Genomic DNA, 21,370 nt, shown 5'->3' with positions numbered 1-21,370 from the left:
CAGTAAAACAAGAAAGGGGAATATGAAAAATGTCAGATGTCAACATGTCGAGTCAGAGATTGGCATGCATGCACATTGGCACACATGGCAACTTACAGTGTTTGGAAATACAGCATCTGCAGGAAAAAAGGTGTGCAAAAATGTGTACAAGACTGACACCTAGTGTTGAAATAACAAGTGTCACAGGCCTTTTCTCTCAGGACTTAAAGGGCTGCCCCACCAATTTTACACATAACGGTCAAATTGACTCATTATGAGGACTACCACTCAGCCTCTGTTAAGTTGTAATATGTCTTGGATGTACTTTGTGCTTGGATGTATTACTAAGCAGCAGTGTCACAAAGAGTACCAAAAGATGCCATGGAGCATTATGGGTAATGTAGGATCAAGCATTTCTGAATCGTGATGCCTACGATGGTCTAAAAGTTAGGAGAGTTCATCCTCTGTCGCCATTTTTCCTTTTCTTCTTGTTTTTAAATCTATTTTTCACAAGGCCTCCAACCTTGCGGACGAGCAGTACTAAATCAGTGTAGTGCCCCTTTAAGAGGTTTGTCCTTTATCTGGAAACCTGCTTTCAAAGCTTCAGAAACTGAACTGTAGCTGTAAAGGTGATGGGTGGAAGTGGAAACACAATTTGCCAAATTTTTATGTATTTATTTATTTTTTCTATTATTTGTCACTTATTCTTACAATGATGATGTTAATATGAGGGTTTTTGGGAAGATGGAGGGAATGGGAAAAAGTTGTTTTTTGAATCAGGGGCATCAAAAATAGCAAAAGACAGAACTGAACTTGGTGGTACAATAATAAAAGTCTTGAACATCCACTGTGCCAAAAGTAACTATACAGGATTTAAAACAATTTACAATATTACCTCTCAATTATAGTGTGGTAGAAGTACAAATTAGCATGGAATGGAAGTTCCCCAAAAAAATTCTCAGTATTGGATTAGGCCTAAAGTTTTCACAACTGCTGTCTTCCTGTGTTGTACATCTGAACCTATGACTGGAATTACTGATCTCACTAGTTTTTGTTGATCCAGTGAAACTAAATAAGTGACTCATAGAGTTTTTGTTTGAGATGTTACATATGAAGGAGTTTTGATTAGAGAGATTCTCAGCTATACATCCAATTGTGTGCCCACATCCTAGCAAAACCACCACTGGGTGCTCTCTGTGTCAGAGTAGTTGCTTCATTATATATAAAGTAGCTCCAGTTTTCTTTTACATTATATCATGACCGCAGTCTGTCTCTGCTGAACATCTACTTGGCAAGCTTCACAAATTAAATATGAGCTGTAAACATATAAGACTTTACTTAAGCATTTCCCCCCTATACAAAAATACTGTGAAATGTTTTATATTTTGTTATTGTGCTTCTTACAGCATTTTAGAGACATAAAATTGGTTGTTTATCAAGAAACTTATCTCAATGCCTTAAAATTGTGCATCTAGTCTCCACAAACTTGAATAACATTCATGCATCAGCTTTATACTCAAATAAGGTATTTCTACCACATTAGAGGTTTGTCTATGATTTGATAAAATGTTCTATACTGTGCACACACACATGCACCACTCCTATTCTATCTGATTTCTTTTACAAACATAAAACATACCATTTCACACAGAGATTGCACTCTGCTTTTATCAACTAGTGCTACTCATAGAAGCAGCAGCAGCTTTGTGTGTGTGTGTGTGTGTGTGTGTGTGTGTGTGTGTGTGTGCGTGCGCGCGCGCGTGCGTGTGTGTGTGTGCATCTGTGAGTGTGAATGCGGCTGCGAGGGTGCGTCAGAGGAAAAAGGAAGTTGCGGGATGAAGTTAAAAGTCTTCGACACAGTGCAGCTCTGCATGCAGAACACCCACTACGGAAGAAAGGCAGAACATGAGCGCTGAATTCTGACAATGAGATCATGAAAGGAGGAAAAAATTGAGAAAGAAGACATAGAACTGCCAGAAGAAACTGAAGGTAAGAACTAATTGCAATACTTGTTCTACAGTGATATGCAGTCACAGCAGTTAGTTTTGTTTTGTTATCTTTTACTGGCTTTCAAGACGACCGCTTCAATATTTTGCGCTGAATGGACGGAGTGAGAGGGACTTTTCATATTTGCTGTAGGCCGACTGATTTGCTTCTGATTTAGTCTCAGACTGAGTGAATAAATCTTCAATAATTTCCATACCCAGGATCTAGTGTAAGATAAGTTAAACTGTGACAAATTGAGATTCAGAACAAAAGTTTTAATTTGTGTAAATTTAGACTGTAAATACATTTAATTTCTTGAATTCTTGAAATCTTGTTCTTGGCTTCTTATGAGGCTAACTCATCTGTGACTGTCTGAACAGCGTTAAATTGATCTGACTGACTGATCTACTGCTTCTGGGTGTTGTAGAGCGATAGTGATCACTGAATGCTGAATATTGTGCCCGCAAAAATGAATATGGTGTAATTAAATCTTACTTCAAATCTCATTGAATTATCAATCAAACCTTCAGAAAACAAGATGGAGTTGTGGCGGCAGTGTGCGACGTGGTTGATCGACTGTCGAGTTCTTCCTGAGAACCACCGGGTAACATGGGATGGTGCACAGGTAAATCCGCTGGCACATTCAATACACACACCCGCTCATGAACACACATCCTGCTTGGTCCCTTAGTCTGATTTGATGTGTGCGTTTGTGTTTGTTTGTGTGTATGTTGTGCTAGGTGTGTGACCTGGCTCAGGCTCTGAGAGATGGCGTGCTGCTTTGCCAGTTGCTCAACAACCTGCTACCTCAGGCCGTCAACCTGAGAGAGATCAACTTGCGGCCACAGATGTCCCAGGTAAAACACACACACCCTCACACGCACACACAGACACACACACACAAATCTTTTCCTGATCCATTTCCATAGGCAATTTCCATAGCTACCAGGAGGCAGCATTGAAGCCCCAAAGATTTCTGATAGGAAAATATTGTGATCTATATCTGTGCAGGGGATCATAAAGGTGTAGAGAGTGAGAAGGGGATGATGGAGGACAGACAAGAGAAACAGCTAGAAGGTACTCAGAGAGGACAAGAAGCTCTATTATTGAACCTTAAAATGTTTGGCCTGGCTGCTAGTTGCTCTCTGCCAAGAAACAACAAGACACATATGATAAAACATACAAATTTAAGTAAGCTTTTAGAAAGGCTGTTGGGCAGATTATGTTACCTTTGGACTGAACCAAGATAGCTGTTGTCCATTCCCAGGCTTTATGCTAAACTAAGATAACCGGCTGCTGGCTACAGCATGTTAACTGTACAAATGTAAATGTGGCATCGATCTTCTTATCCAAAATCCTTGGGTTCACCTTGATTAGCATCCACACTGAAGACTTGGATCCTGGACTGTCTTTCATCAAAAGCTTTTCAGATACCATGCTACTTTAACTAATAAACAAGCACTCAAGCAAACTGGATTGAAAACAAAATCTGGCAAAGTAGAAGTAGGAAAAACATTAATATGTGTTGTGTCTAAAAAGACAGAGGGAGGGTGTCAAGGTGTAAGCCAAAAAATGAGATGAAGACAGAAAACGAAAGATATGACAAAGAAGAAGACATTGTTTGTCACGTGGTTGGCCTAAATGTCTCAAGGGAAGTCGGCGACATCTTATCTGACAGGACTCACCGTAATGTCTTAAGGGTGTTACTGTGTGTGTGTGTGTGTGTGTGTGTGTGTGTGTGTGTGTGTGTGTGTGTGTGTGTGTGTGTGTGTGTGTGTGTGTGTGTGTGTGTGTGTGTGTGTGTGTGAAGCAGTAAATGTGCATCGACACGTGCATGTGAAACTCTGGGAAATCCTATGAGGTCAACAGTGGTTAGGAAACATCTGGTGAATAACAGAGGACGGGAGTCCGCTCTGACGTGTACACACATACACACACATGATTATATTAAACTAGTAGATGATATTCCCTGTGCTCTTGCAACACTATGTTATGCTGCAGCAATGCATGTGCCTATGTGCAGTCCTGACAGAGTGATGGGCTGTGTGTAGCAGTATCAGTAAGAAGTTAACATTTCCCCTTTTCTCAAGTTAGAGTTCCGCATTTCCAGCTGCTGAAAGACAGAGACCGAATGAGCAAGAGAGAGCAGCTGGTACAGGAAGTTATGTAAAATAACATACAGTATGTCCGACCACCATGTCAGTCATTCAGTTTATTTTAGTTATACAAGCCGATCATACTGCTTCCTTTAGTATCAGACATTTCTTTTCGTCGATTCATTGCTCTTCGTGTTACTGTGGCAATGTGGCTGAGCAGCATTTACATACACATACAAATACATACATACACATTTGAATATATATAAGATGTAACGTGCAACTGTTTATTTGGTATCTATGTCACTTAATGTTGGTGAGTAAAATAATCTGCTCATTAGACAAACAGCAATGTTAACATGATATCTAAGAATACTTCTTACAGTGTTCAATAAGATCTATTATGTCTGTTTGAAATCTGCATGTTTTATGTAATGTGTAACACTTTGTGTATGCTTTTATTCTCCCCATCTGCTATTTGTTTGTAAAGCCACACTATTTGGTCTATATTGAATGTTGCCAAAGGTAGTACTTTAATGTTGTTGCCTGCTTTTAGGTTTTTGTCTTTTAGTTTTTTGGGCTGTGCTAGGGGCATATCAGCCACTCAGCCGGTCTGTTAGTCAGATTTTTGTCCAGACTGAAATATCTTTACAAGCCTTTGATGGATCACCATGTCACTTTTCCTGTGAAATATTTTAACATCTACTGGATAGATTGGCTCAACATTTAGTAGAAACATTTATTATTTTCAGTTTATAAATCCTACTGACTTTAGTGGTCCTTCTGACTTTCTTCAGCACCATCATCAGGTCAAACATGTAATTTATCCAATACTTTAGTCCATGACCATACTTGCAGAACTAATTTTCTGCAAAGAAATTTGTATGCTGATTAGCAATGCTGAAATACTTACATGCTACAACATAAGGGTGAACATAACAAAGGTTATACCTACCAAACATAATTGACATACATTGTGCTTATGTTGGTATATAGCTTAGTAGCAAGTGCAGCTTCACATAACCTCGAGCGTGGCTGTACAGTCTTGTTTTTTAATAAACTACTTCAGCTCTTAATAGATGATCAAAAATTGTAGTTGATAAATGTTCTGTTGATGAACCTATCAACTAATCTTTTTAGCAGAAGTAAAATAAAAACATTTGTGTTTGTTTTTAGTTCCTGTGTCTAAAGAATATCCGGATGTTTCTGGGAGTTTGTCAGGAGAAATTTCATCTCAGAAAGAGTGAACTGTTTGAGGCCTTTGACCTCTTTGATGTCCGAGACTTCGCAAAGGTATCATCCCACCAAATCTTTATCTATCTATCTATCTACCTATCTATTGTTCTATCGTTCTATCTATTTATCTATTGTAAGTATGTCTCCTGCACAAGGGAAACACATTGTGCTCTTATACTCCAATCATTATGAATCCTGACTTTTCACTGCAGCTTGCAAACACCCACACAGCCCTAACAGGAAGTAGTTTTGTAATTTTATTGAAGCGGCTGAGTGAACGAATGAATTCCGTATTTTTACAGTTCTCTTTCACTTTCAGTGCAATGCAGACACAGCACTTTAGTTCGACCAATGGGAGTGTTATCTGGACAGCATGATATGCCAAGAAGTAGTCCGGTACATATTCACCCTAAAACAACAAGTCCAGTTTTACATTTTCATTTCTCTACATAATAAAGAAATATTCTCAGGCTCCTTCCAACAGTGCTCATACAAATATGCATATAAAACTAAGAATTAAATTAAATTTAAAAAATCACAAAAGTTTCAAACGAATAAAATCTAAGACAGTAAGACATTAAATAGTGTGGCAGTAGAAATGCACCTTTGGACAGAACCAGGCTGGATTCCTCTGTTTCCAGTCTTCAGATTTAACGGACAAACATATGGGTGGTAATGAACTTCTCATTCAACTCTCCAACAGAAAGCAAATGCATATTTCCCACAAAAAAAATTTGTCGAACCATACCATTTTGGCCTAGTTATTAGATGGCAAGATGACTGTAAATCAGTCACGTTTTTTTCTCTAAACTTCTTTAGAGTTTCACTTCTCTCTGTCTTGAATGAAAGCAGAAATCAGCCTAAAAAAGTTCAGCAGTGCTGACTGAGACACATACTCTTTATTTCAACAGTGGGTTTATTTTACCAGAAATGTAATGGCAGGCCCACCTTCTTTTTAATTGTCTTTCTGAAAGAAAAGAAACATATTTTAGGAGGCTGCTTTTAAATTTGCATGTGTTTCTCACTATAACTGGAGAAAGTTTCTAGGTCTACTAGGACAGAAGTCAAAGATGATTTAGTGTATAAGAAGTTATAAAGGCCTAACATTAAAACACATAACACCAAGTCCAGATAGCCAAAAAGCTCACTGACACACGTTGTTTAGTCAGTTTCACTTGGGCTGCGGTGTGACTTCTAAGAGATTGTTTCTGATCACATCTCTCATGAAATTGGTTATCTGCGATAACTCATCATGATACTGCATACAGTTTTAGAATAAGAGTGAAACCAGGTCAGAGAAGAATTATTCAGTGTCATTGTTAAAAGTGTGAAACACTTCTTTCTGTTTCTCTAACTGTCTATCTGTTTCTGAAATACTAACTATGTACTGTGTTTCTGTTTGTGGCAGGTTATAGACACTCTGTCCCTCCTCTCTCATTCATCCATTGCTATACAAGGTAGACTCCAGTAAGTAACTTCCTTCCTGTTATGTAATTGCCGAGCACTTTACTTTACGTGCCCATTTTTAGCATTTATAAGCAATACAAACATTAAATACATGGTTTATGTGATACTATAATGAAGTTGTACACAGATACAGACTATTTCACAGTTGTAAACATAAACATTGTAAATGTGCCCAAGTTGTTTTCCTGTTGCAGTGTATATGAATGACGGCATCATGTGACAGGAAGTTAACAAGGACACAAGCTGTTGCTTGAATGGAATGCTATTGAAAATGTCTATAAGGACCATTTAAAGTGTTTATTATGTATTATTATTTGTCACAGCTACCTTCTCCTATGAAGACACTGTAGTTTAAAGTATTGCAGTGATAAAAGAAGTACAAAAGTATAAGCATTAATTTAGAGGACCAAAAGTACAGTACTCGTTACGCAGAAAGATTATTAATGCACATGATTATTGATGCATTTAAATGTAAGCCTACTCATCAGTTTAATGTTGCAGCTGGTAAAGGTGCTGCAGATTTTACCAACTTCATGTCCCGCCTTGTGGATTTATCCCTAAAAATATGTCAGGATTTATAAGTTGATATATTTTTTGCATTTATAATTGGTGTCTGCAATGTAGACATGCATAGGTAAAGCTTTCAAAATAAATTTAGTGGAGTGAAAAATATTATAAATGACATGTATAAAATTTATTTTAATGGAGCAAAAACTGTACCTTATACTTGGAGCACAGGCCTGCCTTCTTGCTCTCTGTTAAAACTAGACTATACTCTGTTTTTTGTAGATTAAAAGCTTGATTTTCTTAGCATTTGATAAAGATTTTCAGTTTTCTTGGTTTTAAACTTCCTTTCCCCAAGTGAAATCATTACATTACAGTGTTAAGTGCCACAGCCAAAACAGCAGCTTGGCTAATCACTTGATGACAGTATTCCTTTTAATGTTGTTCCCCCTACATTTTTCTTTCACTATTACTGTCACCTACAAACACACACTTTCCCCACCTCTAGGCCCTTTCCTTTGGAAGGATGCACTCCTGATGATGAGATCTACAGCGGCCTATCTGACAAGATAGAGTAAGCTCTTTTTCTTTTCATGTTTAAAATAAAATCTTGAGGATGAAGGAAGGTAGTTTAACAAAGCTCCCTGTTTGTTGTGATTGTCTTTTTTTGTCTTGTTTTGTATCTTTATATCTATACATAGTTACACCAATGGTTCATCCTTCCCAATACATACAGCAAGAACCACTTCCAATGTTAGGTCATAACTTGTGCAGGAAAGTAACATACATCAGTACATGCAGTATACATGGCATACATATAGTTTATGCCAACTGCAAACACCACAAATAAATGCAAAACACAAATGCAAAGCAAAATTTCTTCATATGTGCAAGAAATACATTATTAAACTAAATGAATACTTCATATTTACCCTGACGTTCTCGAACCATAAAGCTATTAGATTTCCATTAGAGCACAATGAGCAATTAGGAGTGTTTTTATTCTAATTTCCAAAGAAAATGTAATGATGCAATGTTTATACAAATAAAGTCTTCTTTAGGTAAAACTTTACTTAAAAAAGACAAAAATCACAGCTGCATTTACAATTCGGAAAATCACCCATCATCCCCAAACCCATCTGTTTTGTACATAAAAACATGAATACAGACCTTGATGGTCCAAACACTGCCTCATTAAAATGTATTTTTTGTCTTCTTTATTTTCTTTTTCCTTCTCCATTATGTTCCAGTATCATTGAGCAACACATTTAATCTCCACCACCCACACAAGATGCTGTTCTGTAGCCAAATGTGTCCTCTGACTTCTCTGTGGAGTGATAATGGGATGTACTCTGTTGGGATTTTAATGAAGACAAGAGCAACACTGTGATCATAACATTGTGTGCATGCATTATGTGATTCAGTGACACCGTGGACGAGGATGATGACTTGTACGACTGTGTGGAGGACGAGGAGAACGAAGGAGATGAGATCTATGAAGACTTGATGAGGACGGATGAACAACCTGAAACTGTGAGTGAACCTCAAACAAAAAGGAAGGTTGGGGCTGTGTTTTTCAGCAACAGCAACTTTTCACCCTCCATTCACTGGTTGCATTTAGAGAGACCTTAGAAGGTAAACTTATTCAGTAATTTGCAAGAAAAAAGCTAAGTTTAGACAGTCTAAAAATGTTTTTGTTTAGTAGAAATATATCCTTCTGCTTTCCTATCCTGTTAATCATCTCGCGATCCATCCAATTTGTTTAGTGGGTGTTATGACCCACAGGTTAGGAACATAGACTGTTAACATTAATGGACAGAGCATGTGTGACATCAGCCATTTGTTTGTGGAGATCTGCTATCTGTCGTCAAGATTGCCGCTACGGGCGCAGCCATCTCGGTTGCGGATGTGACAATTTTAGACAAGAGGGCGGAATGAGGGAGGAGCCCTTACACTCTACATTACTTCACACACTTTCAATGACAATCACATCATAGCCACGCCCTAAAACACCCCCTTGCTCGCCCCTATTGCTCATTTTAAAATCAATGAGACCAATTTAAAAAATGAACATCATTCTGTGTTGCAGAAGACACAAACTAGTGATTAAGACAATAAACTCAATTATAAAAATGTTTACTGGGGTAATAAATCAAGTGGTTCACTTTAGAGTAAAAAAAAGAATTGCTGGAGCAACACAGATGTCTTCTTAAATTATATTTATTTTTATTTTTTAAGGTGCATAACAATGACTAACGGTTTGATGTAGAATTACATCTTCATCAGAGTCCTGGGGGTCACTTCTACAGAAACTGACCTCGTTTTGCAACCGCATGGGTCGGCACCTGCTGGCCCTTTAAGGCACTTCCGCATTTGCAGAACTTCACCAAACCTGATGCTTTGTCCATTAATATTTACGGTCTATGGTTGGGAACTACTCGTTCAAACCACCCAGAGTTGTGCAGAGATTTTTTCAGGGTGTCTCTATTTGGAGACATGAGCTACTTTAAAAGTTAACTTCTGAAAGATGTCCCAACCAGGAAATACACATTTGTAAATGTCATCCAGCTCCATAATTTAGAGAAAAAAATTGGTAATTTATTTTTAAATCCTAGGGTCTCTTCTTGCTTCATTTGACATCTGTTTGTGTGACCCTGCAGCAGCAGAAGGTCGGAGTAGACAAACGTGAGTGCTGCCTGCAGGAGATCAGACAGACGGAAGAGAAATACTCCGATACACTGGAATCTATATTACAGGTGAGAACGTTTCCAATCCGATGAAAGACGATTCATGCAGTTACAAACATATAAATCACACACGGGAAAAAGTCCCTCACACATAGACACACAAGCAAACAAACATTTATACGCAAATTTAAAGAGAATAACAACCATTCCTTTTTTTCTGTGCAGCACTTTATGAAGCCTCTTCAAAAGTTTCTCAAGGCTCCAGACTTGGAGAGTATCTTTATCAACATAGAGGTAATGGAGGAGCTTAGCCACACACCTGGTCATGTGTAAAGTTCCTATTTACCTTTATGTATTGGCCTTGTTTACATGTTTTTTTGCTAATGTGTATATGTAGGAATTGGCCGTCACCCATCGTAATATGTTGGAGGAGGTCCGGAGTTCCATCCTAGATCATGGAGCCAAGAACCTGTACCAGGTGTTTCTGAACTACAAGGAAAGGTACACAATACAGAATAAAATACACACACACACACACACACACACACATACACATACACACCTTTTTTATATGTGATACAGTTACACTACAAAACATTTATGTTATAACAATATGTTTTTACACACATTACCTCCTTCAGGCTCTTACTCTACGGTCATTACTGTAGTCAGGTGGAAACAGCAACAAAACACCTGGACAAGCTTTCAAATACAAGAGAGGATATCAGAATGAAACTGGAGGTAAGGAAGACACACTCTAAAATACACCGAAGCACAGGGGATGTGGGATTTTGCACTGAGCAGTAGTTTGTCACAGAGCTTGATGAAGGCGAATAGTAGTTTGGGATAGTTTAAGGTAAAAATGTGTGCCAATTCAGTCTGAACTGAAGGTGGGGTTGCTGTATATAATTTATACGTCTCAATCAGGTTTAAAAATGTATGAAACTAAGAGCAATAATTGATCTTGTGTGCCGTTTGAGATGTCCTATCAGATTTAGTGTATATAAGGAGAGTCTACATGGGAAACGCTTTACGGGCCGTAAAGGGATTTTTTGTTACAGTATCACACCTGGTCATGAGGGAAAACTGGCGGGAAGGCTGAGTCTGCCACACAACATCCTTTTTACCACCGTTTACTGCAGATGTTTACTTCCTTTTCTCTCATTCTCTCTTTCTCTCTCACTCTCGCTCTCTCTCCCAGGAGTGTTCGAACAGAGCAAATAGTCGACGTTTTTCTCTCAGAGATTTACTCATGGTCCCTATGCAGAGGGTCCTCAAATATCACCTGCTGTTACAGGTATGTTTGTACAGGTTACTATATCTGAAAGGACTCACCGTGATGTCTTAAAAGAGTGTGTGTGTGTGTGTGTTTGTGCGTGGGTTTGTGTGTCTGTGTGTGTGTGTGTGTGTGTGTGCATGCGTGGGTGTGTGGCAGTGATGGACCGTAACTAAGCATATTTACTCTGTAAGTACTGTACTTAAGTACACATTTGAGGTATTTGGACTTTACTTAAATCCTTGTCTTCATGTCATGACAGCTTTAGTAACTATAGTTACTTTACAAATTAAGATTTTTGCTTCAAAAGTGTACCAACAGCTTACAAAACAATGTTTTGTTTGTTATACAAGTACAGCTTATAACAATGCGCAGATTGACCAAAACATATTTCACAACTTTTCCGTATTCCACAACAGTAAAATCCTGCATAATGAGTAATGATAATCTCATGATAAATAATAATTGAGGCATTGAGAAATTACTTTATTAGTATAATTTCCTGATCATACTTCCAAACTATTACTCAAGTAACACCAGTACATGTATCTTAAATTTTTTTTCAATTGCTAAACATCAGTGGGCACAGCTGGAGCTACAGTACATGTGCAAAACTCTAACTACAGCCTGCATTACCAACACTCACCCTGAGCTTAACAGTTCCGGCAAAACTCATTCAAAGCAACGCACCTCTAAACACTCATCTCAAAACAGGCTAAGTGCACCAAACATGCACAACCTTCACTGAGATTGCACACACTGTCGCTCAGAACACACTGAGAGTAAAAATACTAGCATCAAACAACAATACAGAAAATACTAACTTTTCATCTTTACAGTTTGAACAATTTTCATGTAAGGTAAAGAAGAAGGAATGAAAATCAGCAGTTTTCTTTCATATAATATTATGTCTCTAGTGATTTATGGAATTACTTGAAAAAAAACTAAAGTTACATTACAGTAACAAAGAATAGTGTGTCTAATCCTGCTTCTCCCTAGCATCATGCAGCAAGTTTTCTTCATCACACTGGATGTCTGCATCATCTCTAAATACTAATGGAAGTGGTGTTTCCATTGCTTTTATTACTTTCTGAAAAACAGTAAGAATGCAGTTTTACTATAGTAAAGGTAGTGTTATTCACATTTTGTTTTTATAGCTGTGTATGTAACCTAAGACATCTGACCTGGGCAGATTTAGGAATCTTTGCTCTTTTTCCTGTTTCTCTACAAACGGTACAGTGCATAATGGTTTGTAATTCCTTTTTGGTGTTTTTATATTTAAAAAAAACATATATGTTCACTAACTAGTCTAAAATGAGATACCTGCTTAGGCTTTCAGCTTTTGATGTGTGGTTAACAATTTTGACAGCAGCGTGTTAGCATTTGAACAAAGTGCTGTAAATCCACAGTGTTGTGCAGGTTGTGGTTAAAGTCATGGGAGAAGTGTGTAGAGTTTGAAATTTGTGTTCAAGCAATGAAAAACAAGCTAGAGTTTGGTAGACATGAATTGCTGCTGTGCAGACTGTAGTTAGAGAGTTGCATGTCAATCTGGTGTGTAGCTGCATTACACTGGTGTGTAGCTGCATTACACTGGTGTGTAGCTGCATTACGCCCTGGTGTGTAACTGCATTACGCCCATGCATTTTTTAGATTTTTCCAAATTTGTCTTTAATTTGTCTGTAATTTGTGTGTTTGTTCCTGCAGGAGCTGGTAAAGCACACCACTGACAATACAGAGAAAGAGAACCTCCGCACAGCTCTTGATGCCATGAGAGTAAGTGTGTATGTCACATTGTCTCTACAGTCCTGTGTGTCCTTCCTTCATGTCCTAAATGCTTGTGGAGTTTATGTTGTTTTTATGTTGACTTTAGAATGTTTTTTCTGTTATATGTTTGTTGCATAAAGCAACAGATTGTAGGATTGATGCACTATGCCCAAGAAAGATTTCCTCTAACGAACAATAAAGTGTATTCTCTTCTATAACATTTATACTTTATGTGTGTTTGTGCTTATCATCAACTTAAATATAGGGTATTTAAACATTCATTCATGGTGTGTGTGTGTGTGTGTGTGTGTGTGTGTGTGTGTGTGTGTGTGTGTGTGTGTGTGTGTGTGTGTGTGTGTGTGTGTGTGTGTGTGTGTGTGTGTGTGTGTGTGTGTGTGTGTGTGTGTGTGTGTGTGTGTGTGTGTGTGTGTGTGTGTGTGTGTGTGTGTGTGTGTGTGTGTGTGTGCGTGCGCAGGACTTGGCGCAGTGTGTGAACGAGGTGAAGCGAGACAACGAGATCATCAAACAGATCACCACCTTCCAGTTGTCCATAGAAAACATGGTGAGGTCACAAGATTTACTTTTTAATTTCTTTTTGCTCTTATTTTTCCCCCTTACTGTTCATCCCTACTGTCCTCTGCCCTCCAGACTCAGTCTCTAGCTCTCTACGGTCGCCCCAAGATTGACGGAGAGATAAAAATCTGCAGCCCTGAGAAAAAATCCAAACAGGACAGGTGTGTGCTGTTTGTGTCTGTGTGTTTTTCCCGTGTTATTGCTACATATCTTGACTGTTGTATCTGTGTGCGTTGTATCTTGGCTGTTTGTCAGGTATGCGTTCCTCTTCGATAAGGCCATGTTTATCTGTAAGAAGAAGAGCGGCGATATGTTTGAGCTTAAGGATACCATTGAACTACAGCACTACCAAATACGAGACGAAACCTCAGGAGAAAAGGACAATAAGAAGGTATTTCTACTATGATGTATCAATAGTTACACCGGACAGTGCATCTATTAGGCATCTATGAAGCTAACAGTGTGTGTATGTGAACAGTGGTCACATGTGTTCCTTCTGCTGGACTGCTATGGGAGGTGTGGATACGATTTGTTCTTTAAAACCCGAGAACTGAAGAAGAAATGGCTGGAACAGTTCGAGATGGCTCTGTGAGTTATCACACATGCAGATATACACATGGATACAAAGACTGAATTCTTGCCAAAGATTATTGTAAAGGGATTGATGTAGTAATCTCATGCAGCTACAAAATTGTTAGTAATATGGTAATTTTGCTGATCAATTATTGCCTTTTTATAAAGCCTCATAAGACGATACAGCATCTGGTGATGGAATTTCTTGAAATGGAGCATTTACCAGCAATATATTTACCTTATGAGTTGGAAGAAAACAGAGCTAAAAGCGAGTAAATGTTAGACTTGTATTTGTCCTGTTGACTTATTTTTTGAAATCTTGTTTTCGCTGCCTCTAAATGGCCAATGATCTATCAGTTATTTGCAGGTTTAAGTTAATCAACTTCTTTTTTGTCATCAAACATTTTATTATTATTTTTAAATGATCCATCATTAAATTGAACAATATTAAACATATTAGAAGACAGTTTAGTTTCTGTTGACAGACATTGACCTGGAGAAGTTTAGCTGCAGCCACTTGTCTTGTTCATGTTGCAGATTGTTCAACCTTCTAGGAAATGAACATGATTTGTTGATTATGGTATTTGCAGACTGCACTGTGTAGCTGCTCCTGTTAGTTTCCTAAGTCTCAGAAATACCAAATAGAAGTTTTCTGGGCAGGGGGCAACTTGTTTACTTTCTTCAAAGTCAAACTCCCAGCTAGTAAAACCCAGCTCTGTGAATTCTTGCTACCCCAGCGTTTTCAAATCATTTTTATTTCATGTTTGCAGGTCGAATATGTGTCCAGATAACTCCACAGCCAACAACCACGACTTCCAGATGCACTGCTTTGAGGAAACCACCTCCTGCAAGGCCTGCTCGATGCTCTTAAGGTACTTTGACTAGTTGTTTCTCTCCATTTCATCTCTTACTGTAGGTCCAGTTTTTCTTTTTTATTGATTTGTCCTTGAGGCTGAATGTCTCCATCTGTCATCTGAAGGGGGATATTTTTCCAGGGCTATCGCTGCACTCGCTGTAAAATGGCTGCACATAAAGAGTGTTTAGGCAGAGTCCCTGCCTGCGGACGAAACTCAGGTCTGTGTGTGTGTGTGTGTGTGTGTGTGTGTGTGTGTGTGTGTGTGTGTGTGTGTGTGTGTGTGTGTGTGTGTGTGTGTGTGTGTGTGTGTGTGTGTGTGTGTGTGTGTGTGTGTGTGTGTGTGTGTGTGTGTGTGTGTGTGTGTGTGTGTGTGTGTGTCTGTAAATGCTTCTGACTAGTATAATTATCACTTCTTACACGGATTGTCCTTTTTTGAATTACAGATCATGCTGGTACAACAAAAAAAGTAGGACTACATTTATCTTTGACATTGTTGATATGTCTTATATTATTCAGGTCAAGATGAATAAACCCTGTTGGAGTTTTTTCGTCACCGTGCACATATTTTACACGTCCATTTTAATGTCCTTTTTTGTGTGCAAATAGATCAATCTTGAAGTACGCTTTTACCAGTTATATTGTCTTTTTCCGCTCCAGAAAACACAGAGGTCCTCCGGACATTCCAGCCTTGGTAAGAAATAACATGCTACAGAACATTTTTACTTTGAAAAAGTCTTAGGCAAAACATTAGAACCTTTCAGTGTTGTGGTCATTTTTATTCTCCAAAACAACCTCCTAAATGTTTAGGGACACATTTATTGGAGTCAAAGTTCTTGCTTTGCTTGTCAGATCTCTTTCTTCAGCAACGTCTCCTCTTTCTCCTCCTTGCTCTCGATTTCAGGATTTCCTAAGATGGAGGTGTGTCAAGAGTATTATGGCTTGCCGCCGCCCCCTGTGGGCTTCGGCCAACCGCTTCACCTGTCCAGAGGTCACATCATTGAGCTAACCCGGGCCGGTCCTGACCTGGCATGGTGGGAGGTAGCGTTAAAAGCCAAATACAAGCGTGTTACACTTTGTATTCTAAAGGGTTGAAGGGGGTGGGGGTGGGGGGGCTTCCTGTGGTTAATGTGTAGGCGTGAGATGTTTGCATCTCTTTCAGTCTCTTTTTTTCATTTTTCTCTCTGTATCTCGTTCCACTTCCTCCCTCGTGGCAGCCCACCTTCAGTGTATGATTCATTTAAAAAGGTTTTGATTTGGAAAATAATTCAAAGATAATGGCTAAACTTCATTTAGCTGCTTTGGTTTTGAGGTCTATTATTGTTCATGCTGGATCAATGACTGACTGTTACACTGCTATGGCTTTACTGGGACATTGGATTGGAATTGAGCCATTGTTCATGTTGGTAGTAACACATGTGCTTTACATGCTATCACAAGTCTGCTGTGAGGGTTGTAGGTTGTAAGTTGATTTGTGCATTTTTACTTTTACCCTATTTTATCATTTACATGACAAAGCAGCTTTGATTTTGTTAACTTTTTGTTGCATTGAAGTGTTTATGGAAAACTTTACAGTAATAGTCAGTGTTTGAGATTTGTCCAACATCACTGGATTCCCAGGAGTGCAATTCACAACAACAAGCAACATTTTATTTCTCTATTTCGATTAAGATGATTAGAAATCTCAATCAAGTTTCTCTGCAAGTTTAGTTCAGTTTTAGTTAAGTGCTCATATTGTGCTCATTTTCAGGTTCATAATTGTATGTAGAGGTTTTATCAGAATAGGTTTACATGGTTTGATTTTCAAAAAACACCATCTTTCAAGCTCTTATCTTATCTACTAATAAGCTTGCGGAGAGCTGTGTCTGTTGAAAGCATTCAGGCTTATGGCTGTTTTCTGCTTCTGCGTCAACGCCACGTCATAGTTACACTGCTACGGCATCTGGGTTGCTTTGCACCGCAGTGCATTTCATCGCCATGACGCCAGAGGATGTCGCCTGTGTCTGTGTCACTCACCACCAAAACGGTACTCAGTATGTCAAACCCCGTAGGCTGTCGTGCTAAAATATTAATCTTATTTGTTTGGCCTTTTCTTGCCTAGATTGTGTAAAAACTATTGAGAAATAGACCCAGTAAAATCCATTGATCTAGTTACTGTAACCAGAAAATAAATCTGAGGTTGTTTGGGAGGTGTCTGCCAGCCAGTTTAAGTTATGTTAGCAAGCAAACTTTAGCACAACTGCCCACAAAGTAGTGCTTGCTGGCGAAATGCTAATTTCAAATTGTAGTGACATATAGACACTTTACAAACGAATGACACCGTTATTGTAATTAAAATATGTCTGAGTTTATTTGCAAAGCTTTTGTCAGTGAACAAGCAGAACAAGTTGTCCTTGCGGTCTGCGTTGTCTTGACGGAAGGTTACACACTTTTGAAGGTGCACGTCGAGCTACAGCAGAGGGCTTGGAGAGGGGTTCGCGGCAACGCAAGGGGGTCTGCAGTGGTACGCCGTCGATTCGGAAGCATTAAACAGCCTTTAGCGTTGTTTATTAAAGTGCTAATTTTCTGGTTAATAATTGTATTGTAGTATAAATAGGTTTACATGGTTTCATTTTCAAAAAACACAATTTTTTCTGTTGTACTGTTGTACTGTTGTTGCTTCAGCTCCTTTTACACCCTGTGTGTTGAGCCCTCTGGTTTAGCTACAGAGTGAGGCATCTCACTTCTGTTCCATCTTTGTTGGGAGTCACACATGCGCGGTAGCTAGGTAAAGACTACTAACCATTAAGAAGCAGAGGTGAGCTAGGCGAGCTTTATATTGTGTTTTACAAAGTGACGCATGTTTGTCACGGATGTAAAGGCTGGACTACAATAGAGCTGTTTTTGAGCAGTTTGTGAACAGTGTTTTCTGTTGTAGATGATAAGTCCCTTTGGGGTGGACTTCACTTTGTAAACCTATAACATGCACAAAAAAGATATATAACACAATAAAGGAAAGGGAAAAAGACAAAAAGCATAATACGAGCACTTTAAGTGATAATTATGTTATAAGTAATCTGAAGTCTTTGTGGTAAACCATGCTAACACTGGCTTTTAGGTTAACCTGTCCTACCGTTTCAGGATTTGCATGACTTCCTCAGTAGTTCCTGGATACAAATTTATATGAATTGCCTCAGTTTAGTTACTTATTCATGTCAATTTGATGATCATTTATATGTTGCAATGACTGCTTGATGCACCTGGTCCAGCCATGTGATTTTGTTGTTATCTATGTCACTTAGGGAAGGAACCTGACTCTTGGTCAAATGGGATGGTTCCCCTGCCAAAAAGTTAATCCCTACATCTCTGTGAGTACAATCCAACAGCCAACAGGAGAAACACCAGACACTCTCCACGAAAACTGGAAATGCCATAAAAACCTTTAAAAGAACACAATGTTTTTCAAATACCTGAGTACAACAAAAGAAACAAATGACAGATATGTTCAGATAGGTCCAGTGGTAGACAGGATGTCTGCTCGCATATGTTGGCTTTGGCCACCATTTCATGTACTGAAACCACTATCAAAAGTATTAGGAAGTGAAGAACAAATACAATACCACCACCATGACCACCTCTGTTTTACATCTAACCACTGTGTAATCTCACTCTTTTCCAGAAGCAGACCCCTGACCTGTCTGGCTTCAACTGGTGAGTATCAATGGGAACTAGGTCAAATAACTTACTTAACAAAATGGCTATAAACTCATAGCTTCATTTCTTCCTGTATTGCAGTGCACTGCAACAGGAACGATTAACACCACGGAGCTGAGACAGAAAATATCATATTGGCCACAAAAAAAAGAACCAGATACTATATTTATGTTTTTAAATCAGCTTTTAGGGCAAGCTTTATCATTGTTAACATGAGACCATGTTTAATGGTGATTTTACACTTTACATAAAATGTGATTGATTGATTGATTGATTGATTGATTGATTGATTGATTGATTGATCGTGACACTGATGCAATCTAGCACCTCATATCATCTTCCATCAATAAAATAACTTTTAGTTATTTGCCACTTATCCTGTGATTACTTGATGATAAAAATGATGTACTACCTATAGTGGACTCTTTAAAAAACACAGGTATTCTAGTCCTTTATTTCATCCTGAATATGATTTGAAAATTATACACATTGGGGCCACCTGGTGGTAACATCAAGTATGACAATATGGGATGAAAGAAAAACACTAAGAAACCCAGTGACTGCACAGATCTTCAATTGCATAATTTTTCTACAAAAAATAAAACGTTAGTCATCAAATTAATCTGAAACAAGAGGCAGTCACGTAAAATAATAAAAAACACTTTGGAGGCACTAGTTTTCACACCTCTATTTAGCATTTATAATCAGTACATAAACACTTAATACATTGTTACACACTATAACATTGTTGTAAGCAGATATATGCGTTTAAATGTATCTGTCAACAACTATAACGCTTCCTGTGGCCACTCATAATGGAGTATAAACAGGTAAAATGTAGTTGAAAATATCAAATGTCTTTATAGGAGAAGTTATAACTGCTGACAAAATACTGTGTATTAATAAGCACTTGAAATATCCTTATACCTGCATACAATAACATTACTGTGTAACTGCAACACTCTGTAATCTTTTATTGAAACAGACATGTTGGCCTGACATGTTGTTGTTTTTCTAAAAAAATTTATCAGTCCGCTCAAAAGGGGAAATTGTTTGTAAGGGAAGCACACCTTGAAGAAGGCTGTCTGTGCCGCTACACATGGGTCGCTTCTCCCTATATCTTTTTAAATTTTCTCTTATGCAAAAAGCCAGTAAAATAAAGTCTTTTTAAATCATTTTTAAAAAGAGTGCTTTGGATTTACTTTTTTTATATTTTATAGTATTGCTTTAAGCAAATAACAAGGTTTGGATTCTACTGTGCTTGAAGGTTCGCAGGGAACATGGACCGAACCGCTGCCAAAAACCTGTTGTTGTCCCGGTCTGATGGAACTTTCCTCGTGCGGCAGAAAGATGGAGGGGAGTTTGCTATCAGCATCAAGTAAGCCTTCGCAGATTTGTCAGTAAAGAGAGTTTTGTGGTGAAGGATGTTTACTTTTCTGTTTACAGATAGAAGATGGTCTCCCAAGAAACCTTTTGTTTTGGTCATTTACAGGTCTTAAATGGCTAGATGTTTAGGTTAAACCTGGGATAATTTTGGTCAAAATGTTTTAGACGTCTTGGTTACATATAATATTGTTTTAACAGCACTTCAATGACTATATTTCAGGGTTTGAAGCAGGTCCCTATTGCAAAGCTGCAGTACTTCTCATGAGTAGGAACCCCTGCTTAAGTTGACAAAAAAAAAGAATAGATTCCATCATCTTTTGGAAATTGATCTTGATGCCTAAATTAAAAAATTCGGAATAATCCAATCTTTAAATACACAAATTTTCTTTGTGAATGAACAATGTATCGTAAACAAATAACTGTTCTTCCTTTAAATACAGGTGGTATGAGTATAGACACCCCTACGTTAAATTCCCATAGAAGCAGGCAGAGTTTTTTTTCTAAAGGTTAGTTATTTCATGGATCCAGGATACTATCCTGATAACGTTTCCTTGGCCTTTGGAATTATATGTTATATAAATAACCCCATATTATCACATATCCATCCCCATACTTAGAGAGTGGCATGGTTTTATTTCAGTTAGCCTAATAGCTGGTTGGATTTGCATTGAGAGATAATCGTAGCCCATGTCTTCTATGGGAATTTACCATAGGGATGGAAAGAAAACAACGCTGGAACGAGAAATTCAAGATGGAAAACTAACAGCTAAATGTATCATGGTATCCTCTTGTATTTTAAAGAACAACATTTATTTATTTATGATACATTATTCATTCACAAAGAAAACTGGCGTTCAGAAAGGTTGGATTTTTTCCTCATTTTTTAAATTAAGGAAATAAGGAATGATTTCTTTTTTTTTTTTTTTTTACTTTTTTTTTTCAAGAATTTTCACAACAAAAGAACATTCCCTGAGCCAAGAGCAATGAAATCAATAGCTGGAATACTGATGCCACACGTACAATATTTCAAAATAAATGCAACACAATAAACCAGATCACCTGAAACTTTGAATAACCTAAAAGAGAAAACTGCACACACACACTGCCATATGTATACATAAGTACACACAAACCCACACCCCTCCTCTTCCCCTCCAGGTTGCCCACACACAGGCTAAAAATACAGCACAAAGTGAACAAACAGCAAAAAATACATATATAGTATATACAGTGGGTACGGAAAGTATTCAGACCCCTTTAAATTTTTCACTCTTTGTTTCATTGCAGCCTTTTTCCA

General features: G+C 38.1%; 2 protein-coding genes across 6 annotated transcripts in view; both read left to right on the top strand.

The window, feature by feature from the left end:
* LOC117952939 (cdc42-interacting protein 4 homolog) overlaps positions 1–10,511 on the top strand; it is a 45,673-nt gene extending 35,162 nt beyond the window's left edge. The window contains exon 15 of the mRNA XM_034885599.1: positions 10,480–10,511. The gene's annotated coding sequence lies outside the window, so the exon portion shown is untranslated. The remainder of the gene's footprint in view (positions 1–10,479) is intronic.
* The window catches only part of LOC117952859 (proto-oncogene vav-like), a 22,103-nt gene continuing 2,497 nt past the window's right edge, over positions 1,765–21,370 (top strand). The window contains exons 1-25 of one of the 5 annotated variants that reach the window (XM_034885462.1): positions 1,765–1,968; positions 2,496–2,590; positions 2,706–2,822; positions 5,238–5,354; positions 6,706–6,764; positions 7,777–7,842; positions 8,693–8,801; positions 9,932–10,024; positions 10,181–10,249; positions 10,353–10,456; positions 10,597–10,696; positions 11,157–11,252; positions 12,936–13,004; positions 13,471–13,557; positions 13,644–13,729; positions 13,824–13,959; positions 14,047–14,156; positions 14,912–15,013; positions 15,121–15,215; positions 15,441–15,463; positions 15,655–15,688; positions 15,899–16,035; positions 18,276–18,341; positions 18,653–18,684; positions 19,955–20,065. In XM_034885462.1, the coding sequence (XP_034741353.1) occupies positions 2,504–2,590; positions 2,706–2,822; positions 5,238–5,354; positions 6,706–6,764; positions 7,777–7,842; positions 8,693–8,801; positions 9,932–10,024; positions 10,181–10,249; positions 10,353–10,456; positions 10,597–10,696; positions 11,157–11,252; positions 12,936–13,004; positions 13,471–13,557; positions 13,644–13,729; positions 13,824–13,959; positions 14,047–14,156; positions 14,912–15,013; positions 15,121–15,215; positions 15,441–15,463; positions 15,655–15,688; positions 15,899–16,035; positions 18,276–18,341; positions 18,653–18,684; positions 19,955–20,065 (2,105 nt within the window). In that variant the 5' untranslated portion in view covers positions 1,765–1,968; positions 2,496–2,503. Of the gene's footprint in view, positions 1,969–2,495; positions 2,591–2,705; positions 2,823–5,237; positions 5,355–6,705; positions 6,765–7,776; positions 7,843–8,692; positions 8,802–9,928; positions 10,025–10,180; positions 10,250–10,352; positions 10,457–10,596; positions 10,697–11,156; positions 11,253–12,935; positions 13,005–13,470; positions 13,558–13,643; positions 13,730–13,823; positions 13,960–14,046; positions 14,157–14,911; positions 15,014–15,120; positions 15,216–15,440; positions 15,464–15,654; positions 15,689–15,898; positions 16,036–18,275; positions 18,342–18,652; positions 18,685–19,954; positions 20,066–21,370 lie in introns of all 5 variants that reach the window. The other 4 variants (XM_034885484.1, XM_034885477.1, XM_034885470.1 and 1 more) reach the window with 4 other exon arrangements.

The sequence above is a fragment of the Etheostoma cragini genome, chromosome 2, assembly GCF_013103735.1.
Source record: "Etheostoma cragini isolate CJK2018 chromosome 2, CSU_Ecrag_1.0, whole genome shotgun sequence".
Lineage (NCBI taxonomy): Eukaryota > Metazoa > Chordata > Actinopteri > Perciformes > Percidae > Etheostoma > Etheostoma cragini.
The sequence above is the reverse complement of the archived record's forward strand: the minus strand, read 5'-3'. Positions and strand labels throughout refer to the sequence as shown.